Source organism: Mytilus californianus, unplaced genomic scaffold, assembly GCF_021869535.1.
Source record: "Mytilus californianus isolate M0D057914Y unplaced genomic scaffold, xbMytCali1.0.p SCAF_5, whole genome shotgun sequence".
Lineage (NCBI taxonomy): Eukaryota > Metazoa > Mollusca > Bivalvia > Mytilida > Mytilidae > Mytilus > Mytilus californianus.
This window is the reverse complement of record NW_026262701.1, coordinates 33,326,072-33,340,008: the sequence shown is the minus strand read 5'-3', so window position 1 is coordinate 33,340,008 and position 13,937 is coordinate 33,326,072. Positions and strand designations below refer to the sequence as shown.

General features: G+C 33.4%; 2 protein-coding genes across 6 annotated transcripts in view; one reads left to right on the top strand and one right to left on the bottom strand.

The window, feature by feature from the left end:
• The window catches only part of LOC127700957 (serine/threonine-protein phosphatase 4 regulatory subunit 1-like), a 34,642-nt gene extending 32,101 nt beyond the window's left edge, over positions 1-2,541 (top strand). For all 5 annotated transcript variants that reach the window (XM_052204709.1, XM_052204707.1, XM_052204706.1 and 2 more), the window contains one exon: positions 618-2,541. The gene's annotated coding sequence lies outside the window, so the exon portion shown is untranslated. The remainder of the gene's footprint in view (positions 1-617) is intronic.
• Positions 2,542-7,800: 5,259 nt separating this feature from the next.
• LOC127701013 (carboxypeptidase B-like) overlaps positions 7,801-13,937 on the bottom strand; it is a 49,429-nt gene continuing 43,292 nt past the window's right edge. The window contains exons 11-12 of the mRNA XM_052204772.1: positions 10,258-10,342; positions 7,801-8,039 (exon numbers count right to left, since the gene is read on the bottom strand). Of these exons, the coding sequence (XP_052060732.1) occupies positions 7,846-8,039; positions 10,258-10,342 (279 nt within the window). The 3' untranslated portion in view covers positions 7,801-7,845. The remainder of the gene's footprint in view (positions 8,040-10,257; positions 10,343-13,937) is intronic.

The window sequence follows — 13,937 nt, the reverse complement described above, 5'->3', positions numbered from 1 at the left end:
ATCTGTGATTTTCTTTTTTTTTCGGTATACTCTTGAGAAAGTAGATATTTGACACTGAACTTAAAACTTACAATTTTCTGAATAATAAAGAAGACATGTCACAAAAGCTAAAAAAAAGTTTTATTAAATATAAAGGTTTCTGGTCAAAGATAAGTTTAAGCAAAGAAGCAGTTGTTGCCACTGCTTTGAATGTGACTCATTTTTAGTTGCTTTTTTTTTCATAGATGAGTCCTGTTAACTTATTTGTCTAGACTATACATTGATTAAACATATTTTATTACCACACAACCTACATAATAGTAAATGGAAAAATTTGCTGGTTTTGAGAACTATTCCTTTTGCATAATTTTTCATCATATACAAAAATGTTGGAAATCTTGAATAGTTTTCAAAAACAAAATAAAAATATTGAAAAGTTTGGTATTTTTTATTAGACAGAAGATTACCGAAAATTTTGGTTCATCATTGAAGTTCTTTGTTGGTAGTGCATGCAACATAGATAACAGATAGATTTTTTTGAGAGGTCTATAGAAAATGTCATTTTTCTTTCCTTTTGATGTATATCATGAAAAAATTAATTGTAATGAAATTTGCATTATGCGTCTTTTATTTTTCAGTTACCACTGAGACATAGGAAGATTAATTGAAGTGCTCAGGGACTGGAGTTTGTTATGCAATAACCTTTCCATGAAAGGAGCAATTCAAGAGTGATCAAAACTTATTTGTTGAAACAAAAATACTGAATCATGAAATGTTTTATAATGACTATAATATTTATTAACAGAGGATTTTATTTATTGAATTGTTTTATTTTTAGGGAGATCTGTTATGAAAGCTGTGATTTTATGATATGGTATTTCTTTTTATATGCAGATTTTTTGTTATGTGATATTTTATCTGCCATAATTCTGTGATGATCACAGTTTTTCCAATATATTGTTATTTAAATGATATTTCCATCGGACATGTCATTGTTGATCCAGATCATGTAATACTAAAAGTACACTTGTATCCTTATGATTTATACAGAGGGCGAAATATTTTAAAATAAGATCGAAGTTTTGTAAGTGCTAAGAAATGTATCTTGCCAAGTTCTGTGATCTAGTTAGATGGTAGAAAGTGAAATATTAATATTATAAAGAAGATTTCTTCAATAGTTTGTAGTTTGGACATTATAAAAATAACTTGTTAATCAAGGATTGGGAAAGGGAGGTGGTTAAAATGAATTGGTTAAATACTACAATTTATTTTAAAAAAAAGTTGAGAAAGTTTTTGTTCAGTTTTATTGTTTGTGATCAAAAGCTTATAACACTTGTGTGTTGTCTACTCACATGTTAAAATATGCACTTGTGTATATGCTTGTTTATGAATGGATAAAATAACAACCAGTAAATCCATGGAAATTCAGTACATTTCCATATAGGGGGGTAGTTCGAACACTGCATCATAATATTAAAGATTTAGAAATGAGATGTTTCATAATATGAAAAGTGTTTGCTCCCTTTGATTGGATTTTAATTGACCCTATGGTTATTTCTTTCCTTTTTTATAGTGTTGTAAAAAATGGTCTTTATTCAATTACAGCTTTTCTATCTGAATGGATTATCAATTGAAAGTTGATATATAGAAATAATGTAATCTTTTAATTGGTCCTGTCTTATTCTTACATGAAGATGTCCTATTTTAAATGTTAATCATGCTATTGAAATTTTAAGACTTGCATGGCTCGTTCATGTACAAACGTAGAATAAAACAATTAATGTCTGAATAAATTTAAGAAAATTTTATGGAATTTTTTCTTCATTTTGTTTTAATGAATACATCATACATGTAGCTTATTTTTATATTACTCACTTGAAATTATTTTTCTCTTGAATGGAGTCGATAAGCATTAAGATACTAGTATAATTTCCTTTTATGTGAACATTTTAATATTAAATTGGATAGTATTTTAAGCATGACAAATATAAATTTGAACAAAAAAGGAATAAACGTTCTATTACAGTATGTGTTGGGAAATATCTATAATGATTATGTGATATTCATAAGTTCAAACATGACAAATAATTTATTGTTTCTTCTTTGTAATCTACATTTAAAACTTGCTGTCATAAGTTTTATATAGAAGCTCGAGTCCAAACTGCCATATGCATATGCTATTGCATAACACATGAAATCCTCACAAATTTTGTGCAATTTTTTTGTATCTTTTGATTATCTTCATTAAGTTTAAGAAAATTTCAGCTTTCATTCATGAGTAGTACAATTCCTTGTGAGGTTTCAATGTAAGTTTCTAATGTCAGAAACAATATATTTCTGATGTGCAGTGAATAGTCTTAATTCCAATGTTACTAAATGGGCAAACAATATTTTTGTCATACAACATTTTGAAGATATTTATTTAAAGATGATATTTTTTACTAGCACACATGAAAAGGCAGGGTAGTAAAACGATTATTTAAATTAGGACCAATTGTTATGCAGTTTGTATTTATATTGAAACAAATTATTTGAAATAAAAGAAATGAAAATGAATACAAAGTGGTAATTGTCATTTTTTTTTTTTTGTGGAAGACCGGTTAATTGCTCTTCCCTACAACAAAGTTAAGTTAATTACTGACATATATTCAAAAGGGTTTGTCTTTGCACAAAACCATTTTGCAAAAAAAAAAAAAAAAATCAATTACAGTTGGAACTCCTCTGTAAACCGATCAACTGGAAAAATATTTGAGCTCATTGCTGAAGTCCCATGATTGTTCGCAGGCCTCTACAATAACTTTTTTTCCAACTTGTCCAGTAGGACAAGTACATACCAAAACTTACTTGTCCGAATGAAATTGTAACTTGTCCAACAAAAATCTTAATAATAACCTTTTTCGCATTTTAAGTTGATTCAAGGAACAAAATGAATTAAAACAATAGAACAGAATTTGATTTATATCTTTTGAAATACCTTTTAAAAATATGAGTCGAGAACAACTGAATCTAGTCATGTCACAGGACTTAGGTTCTAGTTTTCATCAATGCCAAAGTCTTATCAGACTCTACACATGAGGCACCGTCTGATAGGCCTGTCAATTTCCACTCATTGGATTTGTATCCTGGTTTTTTAAGTTGAAAAAAGTTTATTCAAATTCAATCAATAAAAAAAAGAAGATGAGGTATGATTGCCAATGAGACAACTCTCTGCAAGAGACCAAATGACACAGAAATTAATAACTATAGGTCACCGTATTGCAAGTATTGTTTTTTCTTCTATATATGATCAAATGATTTGGGAATTTTATGGTAAATAATTTCTTCATTTTTATTTAAAAAAATATTTTTGTTAACAAAATTATGGTATGGTATTTATTATAAAGCAACAGAATAAGGTAGGAAAACCAGGTACTGATTTGTCTTGGTCTCGAAATGTCTCCTGTCTCCTGCAAGACATACGGTGCCAAACTGTCTATTAAACTTGGAGCCGAATCGTTTCCGAGCTGGTGACGAACTGTCTTGTAAAGTTACCTTATCTACAAAGCGCATCGCTGATTCGGATCAGTAAGACTGGTTTCCGAGAATAGTATGCCTTTTACCTGTTAAAAAGTACCTGACAAAGAACAAGTTTTAAATTATCGATTGCAAGTAAACATGTCAAATTAATACTTGTGTTTATCTTCTTTTCTTGTTTCTTGTTTTTTGTTTATAATTACTTTGTTCATCAAAGTTGGATTAAATTTATTTTCTGCATAATAATTTAACTTGTCCCGTCGGACAAGCTTGATAAAGCTTTTACTTGTCCGACCTTTTTTTCCTCTGGTACCGGACAATCAGACAAGCGTTATTGTCGAGCCCTGGTTCGATTGCTCCTTAGAAGCAAGTCGAGTGTAATCAAAATTATTCTTACCATCCAAATCCTGTGCAGGCCAAGTTGAAAGGAACACCAATTTATAAACTGTTTGATCTATCATCTCCCTTTGTAATGACATTTTTGTCGAGCCAGCTACTTTCGTCACAGAAAGCTCGACATAAGTATAGTGATCTGGCGGCGGCGTTGGCTTACTTCTTAAAAGCTTTATATTTTAGAAGGTGGAAGACCTGGATGCTTCATACTTTGTATATAGATGCCTTATGTTACGAAGTTTCCGTCTGTCACATGTCCATTGTCCTTGACCTCATTCTCATGGTTCAGTGACTACTTGAAAAAAAAGTTGTGATTTTTTGTAATGTTAATTTCTCTTTTTATTATGAGTAATAGAATAACTATATTTGGTATGTGCGTACCTATCAAGGTCCTCATGCCTGTCAGACAGTTTTCACTTGACCTCGACCTCATTTCATGGATCAGTGAACAAGGTTAAGTTTTGGTGGTCAAGTCCATATCTCATACTATAAGCAATAGGTCTAGTATATTTGGTGTATGGAAGGATTGTAAGGTGTACATGTCAAACTAGCTGGTATCATCTGACCTTGACCTCATTTTCATGGTTCAGTGGTTATAGTTAAGTTTTTGTGTTTGGTTTGTTTTTCTTATACTATATGAAATAGATCTACTATATTTGGTGTATGGAATGATTGTAAGGTGTACATGTCCAACTGGCAGGTGTCGTCTGACTTTGACCTCATTTTCATGGTTCAGTGGTCAAAGTTAAGTTTTTGAGTTTTGGTCTTTTTTCTTATACTATATGCAATAAGTCAACTATATTTGGTGTATGGAAATATTCTATAATGTACATGTCAGTCTAACAGGTTTTATTTGACCTTGACCTCATTTTCACGGTTCATTGCTCAGTGTTAAGTTTATGTGTTTGTCTGTTTTTCTTTAACTATAAGCAATAGGTCAGCTATATTTGTTGTATGGAAGGATTGTAAGCTGTTCATGTCTGCCTGGCATGGTTCATCTGACTTTGACCTCATTTTCACGATTCATTGGTCAATGTTTAGTTTTCTTGGTTAAGTCTGTTTTTTAGAAACTAAGCAATAGGTCAACTATATTTAGTGTATTGAATAATTGTAAGGTGTACATGTATTTCTCGTTTGGTTTAAATTATATGACCTTGACTTCATTTTCTTGGATCATATTAAGTGTATGTAATAGTTGTAGTAAAGCTTTCATTTAGGACTATCAACATAATATCAATGGTTAGTAAAGAAGGCGAGACATTTCCGCGTGTGCACTCTTGTTAAAGTTTTTGTTTGTTTTATATATCCGTAGAACAGTAATTATGATTTAAAAAAAAATATTCAAATTACAACTACACAACATCTTGTTAGAATACAAGGCAATTTGGTATTGTGAAAGGACAGGGTCTTTTGAATATATATGTGTACTTTGTGTTTAATAGTAGATGATTAGGAAGTACTTATGGTTTCTAGTAGAAACCATATGCAGAATGAGCATCTGGATCCAGATGGCCTGATGCCTAATAGATAAAGGGGTCCAGCAAATGTAGTCATTTGCAAAATCAAAATCAGTTATCAAGGAATATGAAACTTGACACGAGATTTGTCTCTCTTTTGTGGAAAATCACTTCAAAACGGGAAATTTGTCAGATTATATATCTTTCAATGAAAATTAATCTTGCCATTCCTGTCATAAGCATTAATGGAAAAGAGATGTCAATGTCAGTAAACATTCTAAAATTATACCTAAAAAAAAGAAAAACCATTTGGACGAAAGAATACATAAGAAGCAGAGGATACAAATGGGACAATCTAAATTCACAACTCTGCAAAAGGCCAACAACATCGTGGCAAAAGACGGGATGGTCTACAAAACAATACATAGAAAACTAAAGACTGATCAACACAAACCAAGACTATAATTAGAGCAAGATTGTGAAAAGGAAATTAACCATTTGTGTCTGCAACCATTTATCTTCAGTGTCGTCAAAATTAAGCCATCATGGAGGAATTAGAAAAACAATATACCTAGCTGGACCATTGAAATTTCTCAAAAAAAAAACTACCATTTTCAAAGTATTTTTATGCCCCTGCCGTAGCGGTGGGGGCATTAAGTTTTACCCTTGTCTGTACGTACGTAAGTCCCAAAATTTGTTTCTGTTCTCTAACTTGAGTTTGCCTCAACCAAATGTTATGAAACTTATACACAATGCTAATACCACAAAATACAGATCAAGTTTGAATTTTGGTGGCATCACTCTAACCGTTCTAAGAGTTATGCCCATTTATAAATGGAACAAATTGCAAATTTTTAGTTTCTTCTAAATATCAAGTAATTTTTATTTGTAAACTCTTAATCTTGGTCCTTATTTATTGGTACCAGGTTTCATAATGAGGAACAAGGATATACTTTTTAGATGACTTTATTTGGTAGATTGTTTTGTTTTTGTTGCCTGCGACAAAATCACAGAATGTGAGCCAAAATGATTACAATTGGGCGATGATGTAAACTATTTGTATAAATCTTTATATTTCAGAAGTTTGAATAACTGGTTGCTTCATACCTTGTATACAAATTCCATTATTATACGAAGTTTCCATCTGACACATGTCTAATGTCCTTTACCTCATTATAATGGTACAGTGACTGCTTGAATGATTTTTTTTTAAAGTGAAATACTCATTTATGAGTAAAAGGATAACTGTATTTGGTATATGGGTTCCTTGCATTATTTACATGTCCGTCAGGTAGAGTTTACCTTACCTTGACCTCATTTCATGGATTAGTGATCAAGGTTAAAGTTACGTGGTCAAGTCCGTATCTCGGATACTTTAAGCATTAGGTCAATTATATTTGGTGTATGGTATGATTATAAGTTGAACCTTATTCTCCACACTTACTTAATCGGGCAGTATATATTGATGCCGGAGTCTGTCTGTCCGTTCGTCCGTCTTTTTGACCCACTTGTTTCCGCAACTGATCATGAAAGACTTGACAGAATTTTCGGAAACTTTCATATAGGCATTCCATCTTAATTTTTTAAAAGTCCAAAAAGGAACAGCAAAATGGTGTCAATAAATAGCATTTTCGCTTTTTGTGGATGTGAAGTTAAACATGGATGCAATTTAGGTACTCCTCATTACAGAATCTTGGGTCGTTTGGAGGTTGGTTCAAACCCATTTTTCTGTGATTCAGTGTGGATTAAAATTTTATTTTGTGGAACTATATAGTAATTTAGTATACCTATACAAAATAAACATAGCATGGAAACTTTTGTCTGGATCTTAAGTAAACGTAGGGGGAGGGGGCTGTCAAAAGAGGTGCCTTTTGGGTACTCTCACGTTAATACTATCATGGTAAAACTAACCTTTAATTATTTCGAAGAAATAATCTGGTTAAGTCAGCTCTTGTTTAATCCTTATTATCATTGGCAGGCCAATAGCACTTGTGGGAAGTTATGCCCGTCTGACATTTGTCATATGTCTGAAACCAAAATTTGTCAAGATGTGCGTTTTCCACCAGAGGGTTAGTGTAATTTCATAACTTGACGTCTGTCATTGTTTATCAACTGATGAGAAATTCTTTAAAAAAAAAAAAAAGAAGAAAAATGACGTTTGATATACATTGGGAAAATGTAGTAATGTTCTCATTTGCAGATAGAAAAGGTTTTGGAAATAGTATACCTTCTTTGCTATGAACAAGCAGTCCCGATTTCAAGAGAAAAAAGAATAAAAATAAATAAAATGAGAGCATGAAATATTTATTCTTGAAGACCATAAGTTGACCTCTAGACGCATGTCTATTTGTTGTTGTTTTTTTTTTTTGCGTCGTTATGTTATTGTTTCATTGAAAAACTGTTTTTCTTTGTAAAGTCACAACAGAAAACTTCTTGGTTGCTTTCGGACAAAAAGTAATAATAAATAAATGTTTTTAATTATTTTTTTTCCGAATTACAAAATTCATTTTGTTTCCGATGCTTTGATGTAGCTGACCAAAGCCATAATGCCATCCATCATTTCCTCACAAGTTGGGGTTATCTGGTTTTGTGGTAAGAGAAAACCATACTTGTCTTTATCTCTCAGTTCAACAGTATAAGTATATTTGATCCCAGCTTGTCCTTTGACATAATCCAAAGAAATACCTTCAGCAGCATCTGAAAATTACATAGACTTTGATCATACAGTTGATCGGCCAAATGTTTAAAAAGGAACGTCATTTCATATTCCGTTATGATATACATCTGTCATTCGAGCTTCATATGGGATCTGCTTGTGTGTCGGCATTGGGGATATAGCATGCACATATTTAAAGAATATAAGTGGGTTTTATCCGAAGGAAGAATCTATAATATATTTTAAATATAGAAATAAAGGGGAAGATGTTAAAAGGCCTTTTTGTATACCTACGAATTCGAAAATAACTGTTGTAAAACTTTCTATTATCATTTTTCAGACGATGTGACAAAAGACAAAAGTTTCTTTATCTAACAAGATAATGGTGTCACTGTGACATCAATATTGTCTTTTTAAAAATCCACAATATTTACTTTTCAAAATGAGATGTGGGGTATAGAATGTTGAAGGATATGAGAATTTTGTTCCTCACATTACCTCCTTCTTTGCTTAGAATATTTATCCGTCAGAATTGAATACAGTCTATATGGAATTGTATCTAAATATGTACTAACTGGTCTTATAGATGGAAAGTTCAAGGCAGTAAAATATTTTTTCAAAATTTTCACCTTAAGATTTCAAGACAGTAAAATATTTTTTTTTTTAAGTTTTCACTTTTGAGATTTAAAATTTCCAGAAATAAACTATTCTCGTCGATATGAAAAACGCACATTCGACGAATTTAGGTGTAATTTACCATTTTAGTGGCGGATTCCGATAGGCCAGATATGTTTTGATGTGCCTGCCAGAACGGAAAGTTATACTTAATGAAAATTTAAAGACCACAAAATTAAAAAAAAAAGGGGATGTCGACAGGGCTAACTCACCTGCCGTGCTAATAGGATGTCGACAGGGTTAAATCATCTGCCGTGCTAATAGGATGTCGCCAGGGTTAACTCACCTGCCGTGCTAATAGGATGTCGACAGGGTTAATTCACCTGCCGTGCTAATAGGATGTCGACTGGGTTAACTCACCTACCGTGCTTATAGGATGTCGACAGGGTTAACTCACCTGCCGTGCTAATAGGATGTCGACAGGGTTAACTCACCTGTCGTGCTAATAGGATGTCGACAGGGTTAACTCACCTGCCGTGCTAATAGGATGTCGACAGGGTTAACTCACCTGCCGTGCTAATAGGATGTCGACAGGGTTAACTCACCTGCCGTGCTAATAGGATGTCGACAAGGTAAATAGGGTTTATTGATTGACTGATTTTTTCTTAAAGTCAAATTGCAAATATTCACTTTTAGTTAGGACGAGGGTTAAGTAAGACATATCCGTCATGGGCGATCAGGTTGGCAACAAGGTAAGCACGACTCACTTTCCATGCAATCAAGGCGTCATTTGGATAAGCACGATCTGTTCGCTCTGTGCACTGTCAGAGTGTTGACTGGATAATAAGCATGACCCGCCCGTTTTATGTAATAATTTACATGTAGGGTAATTATGCTTCTTTTAAGATCCCATTGATTTAGTCGAGTATACTTCCTTTTTTTGGTGAAATTGCAATAAAGAGATAATGCTCTGGTAGATAATACCCACCGAAGTATATAAAAGCCAAAGACGGGGCGGGGAGCAATGGTATATATTTGCGGTTCAGGAATGGGATTTTCACAAAAGAAAACATTGGAATTTACCCACAGTTAAAATGTTCTTTCCTGGAAAAAAAAAAGATATTTTTCCCAAATATTGTTTGAATAGTACCCTCGTTATAAGATAGATCTTGTTTAAGATATATATATTTTCGAGCATCAAACATGAAATCATTTTCGTCCAATCAAAGAAAAGATCGTCGTCATCCATTCTATTACCTTTGGTTTGATGTGAGGGGGTTGGGTTCTGATATTGTACGATGACACGTTAGCCAGACATTATAAACCGCGCATGCGTTTTGTAGCGATTTATCCAAATACAAAATATACACCCCACCCTAACAATATCTGCAAATGATCTCAGTTGGTCTGTTGAAGATGCTATCTTGTTGAAACTGTATTGAATTCCATTCCTTTAAATAATATTCGGGATGAAAATGACTTTGAGTGAAGTTGTTATGGTTGGAGGTCAGAGAAAAGGATATTTATGCACGCCTTTGGTGATTCCTCCATAGTTAAGTGTCTTAAAGGTCAAAGGGTAAAATAAATTGCGTCGATAAAAGAAATGAGAACTCTCCGAGTATAAATGTAAGAAATATAACTTACATAGTGCGTTATAAACAGAGCCCACTGTATAATCCGTGTTGTATTTTTGTTTAAGGGCTTCTGTTGCTATAAAAGCTCCCAAGTCCTAAAACATAAAAATGACACCCATACATTTTTATAAAATTTAAACAAAGTATATTTTTCTTACAATGTATTTTAAAAAGCTGAAAATACATTAACTATTTTCAGTGCTGGTCCTCTTATTGATGTGTCAGTTTCATTAAATGAACCTGGACAGTGGTTATCTTTATTAGTGATGATGGCCGAGCTTGGTAGTTTCTGTAAAATCAACTCACAAGTTATCTCGAATCATGGCTTTTTAGAGTGTGAGATCTGGTATATACACTTGTCTAGTGTAGTTGTTGCCCGCGAGATGTAGATATCTTTTAGATTTGGTTTATGTTGTTGGGATGATGTCTCACTGATGAATACCCCCAAATCCCCTGTTATTCATAATCTAGTTTATAACGACGATTTTGATTGGGTGAGTCAGATATTCTGTCTTGTGACATGAATGGTTTTCCTGTCCGAATTATCTACGCAATCGTCACCATATGTAACAAAATCATTTAAAAGGCACAGTTTAAACGGATAGTAGCTACGATTTTCATTAAAATTATTTTTCTAATCTATATGCCGGATTTTGTACAAAAGGTTTATTTAGAATGAATAAAACCATCACTGTTTACTTTCCAATTAGCATTTAGAAGCATTTTAACGTTTTACACCTGAATTTAATTTTTGTCTATAGACAAAAATTCGATGTTAAGCCAACCCTTATTCATATGACCTATGTTGACCTTAACTCCGCAGTTCCCAATGCGCAATCGCAAGTTGTCCCTCGAAGGGAAAATGTCGAACAGAGGAATGTTATCGCGGAAATGGAACGTGTGTTTACAGTTTCTGCGAGAAAAAGAAACAGTAAAGAGGTGCAGACAAGTTATTGTAAATTGAAAATAAATAACGGCGATGAGAACGGTCATTTAGAATCATTTACAAACACCCGTCACGTAGAGAAAGTCATTATATAAGCAGTCGACATTACGACGGTTTGCGAAATGTAAAAAACATTTCTGAACTTTTCGAATCCAGATCACATTAAAATAAATCGCGACGTGTTCAAATCATTATTGTCCAAAATATCTTTATAATTTTAAGAGCAGTGATCTCACAACTTAGAAGACATTAAAAATCAACTTCTTACAATTTAATATTATTCTTCCGGTGTACCCTGCATGAAGGCCCCAATTCAATTTACAAACACGTGTATACGTTATCGGCATTGTTTTGTCATACAAATATAAAACAAGTGTATAATATCGCCATTGTTGGAGAACCTTGGGTTCGAGTAATATGCAGGCATTTGGTATATTTTGTTGATTACATAATTTGATAAATGGTTTCAAATATGTATGTTTAATCTAGAGAAATTGTCAAATACGTAAGAAAACAAAAGCACGTGTTCATATTTATTTATAACTTGGTCATCTCACTCGCTGTGTCGGCAAAGTTCGGGAAGTAAACCCGATGCATAATTAATGAGATGAAAAGGCACGCTATACGTTATTAATTATCAATTATTAACACTTCTGTACTTTATATAAACATTCCACCGATCTTATTGTTAATTTAAAGTACATATCTTTGATTTCAGCAGCTTTAAAACTTGGTCATTATTTTGTCAAAATCGTAGCTACTATCCCTTTAAGTTATTGTATTAGAATAGGTATAACCGTAATGCATATAATTAATTTCAAAAGTAAATTTTAAAATTTACTGTCGCAAATATCCGTCTTTCGGGTTTGCTAACTCGCTTGAAAACTTAATTTGCGACTGTAAAATACTAGTGTCAAGCTATCCAGCAATTCTCATCCTGCAATTCTCTTTATAAAAATCTATCCTGCAATTCGTCATCCTGCAATTGCGTTTGGAAAACTACTTGAGCGACAATTTTATTTTTCTTTAAAATCATAGTTTTTGAGTTTTTTGTTCGAAAACAAGATTTATATACAAAATCAAAGATTTGTATATCCCATTAACAAAATTCTAAATTTAGTTTGCAAATTTCTAACTCATATTTACGGTTTTGTAATTAGCATTTACAATAATATCATGATGACGATTCACACAAAGTATTATCTTTTAATAAGTCAAGGATATGATTCGTATAAACCCATGTTTAACCCCAATTTGCGATTTTCGAAACTCATATTAACGACTAAAAATATAGAATTTTGATGTAAAATAATTTTTTTCATGGTATACCTACAACACAACTTCTATTTGAAACTGGGTCACCCACTTGTTCAAAACGATTGCCCCGGTAGTTCTTTATGCCTAGGGATTATAGATTCTGCTCTAATAAGTAGCTTTTGTGTAGTACTACAAAGAGGGGTCAAAGAATTTCTGGGGTAAGCATTCCTAGAGGACGAAAATTGCGTCCGAAACACGGAAATAAAGCCAAATTCGGTAAAATACGCATTGGGGGCACCCACTTTCCGACGCATTGTCTCGGTAGTTCTTTATGACTAGGCATTATAGACGCTGCCCTAAGGAATAGCTATTGGATAGTACTACAACGTGAGGGTGAAGAATTTCTGGGGTAAGCATTCTTAAAGGCCGAAAATTTCGTCTGTAACACGGAAAAAAAGTCATATTTGATATAATATGCACTGGGGTCACCTACTTGTTCAAAACCATTGCCCCGGTAGTTCTTTATGCCTAGGGATTATATATTCTGCTCTAATAAGTAGCTTTTGTGTAGTACTACAAAGAGGGGCCAAAGAATTTCTGGGGTAAGCATTACTAGAGGACGAAAATTGCGTCCGAAACACGGAAATAAAGCCAAACTCGGTAAAATACGCATTTGGGGCACCCACTTTCCGACCCATTGTCTCGGTAGTTCTTTATGGCTAGGCATTATAGACGCTGCCCTAAGGAATAGCTATTGAATAGTACTTCAACGTGAGGGTGAAGAATTTCTGGGGTAAGCATTCTTAAAGGCCGAAAATTTCGTCCGTAACACGGAAAAAAGTCATATTTGATATAATATGCACTGGGGTCACCTACTTGTTCAAAACCATTGCCCCGGTAGTTCTTTATGCCTAGGGATTATAGATTGTGCTCTAATAAGTAGCTTTTGTGTAGTACTACAAAGAGGGGCCAAAGAATTTCTGGGGTAAGCATTCCTAGAGGACGAAAATTGCGTCCGAAACACGGAAATAAAGCCAAACTCGGTAAAATACGCATTGGGGCACCCACTTTCCGACCCATTGTCTCGGTAGTTCTTTATGGCTAGGCATTATAGACGCTGCCCTAAGGAATAGCTATTGAATAGTACTACAACGTGAGGGTAAAGAATTTCTGGGGTAAGCATTCTTAAAGGCCGAAAATTTCGTCCGTAACACGGAAAAAAGTCATATTTGATATAATATGCACTGGGGTCACCTACTTGTTCAAAACCATTGCCCCGGTAGTTCTTTATGCCTAGGGATTATAGATTGTGCTCTAATAAGTAGCTTTTGTGTAGTACTACAAAGAGGGGCCAAAGAATTTCTGGGGTAAGCATTCCTAGAGGACGAAAATTGCGTCCGAAACACGGAAATAAAGCCAAACTCGGTAAAATACGCATTGGGGGCACCCACTTTCCGACCCATTGTCTCGGTAGTTCTTTATGGCTA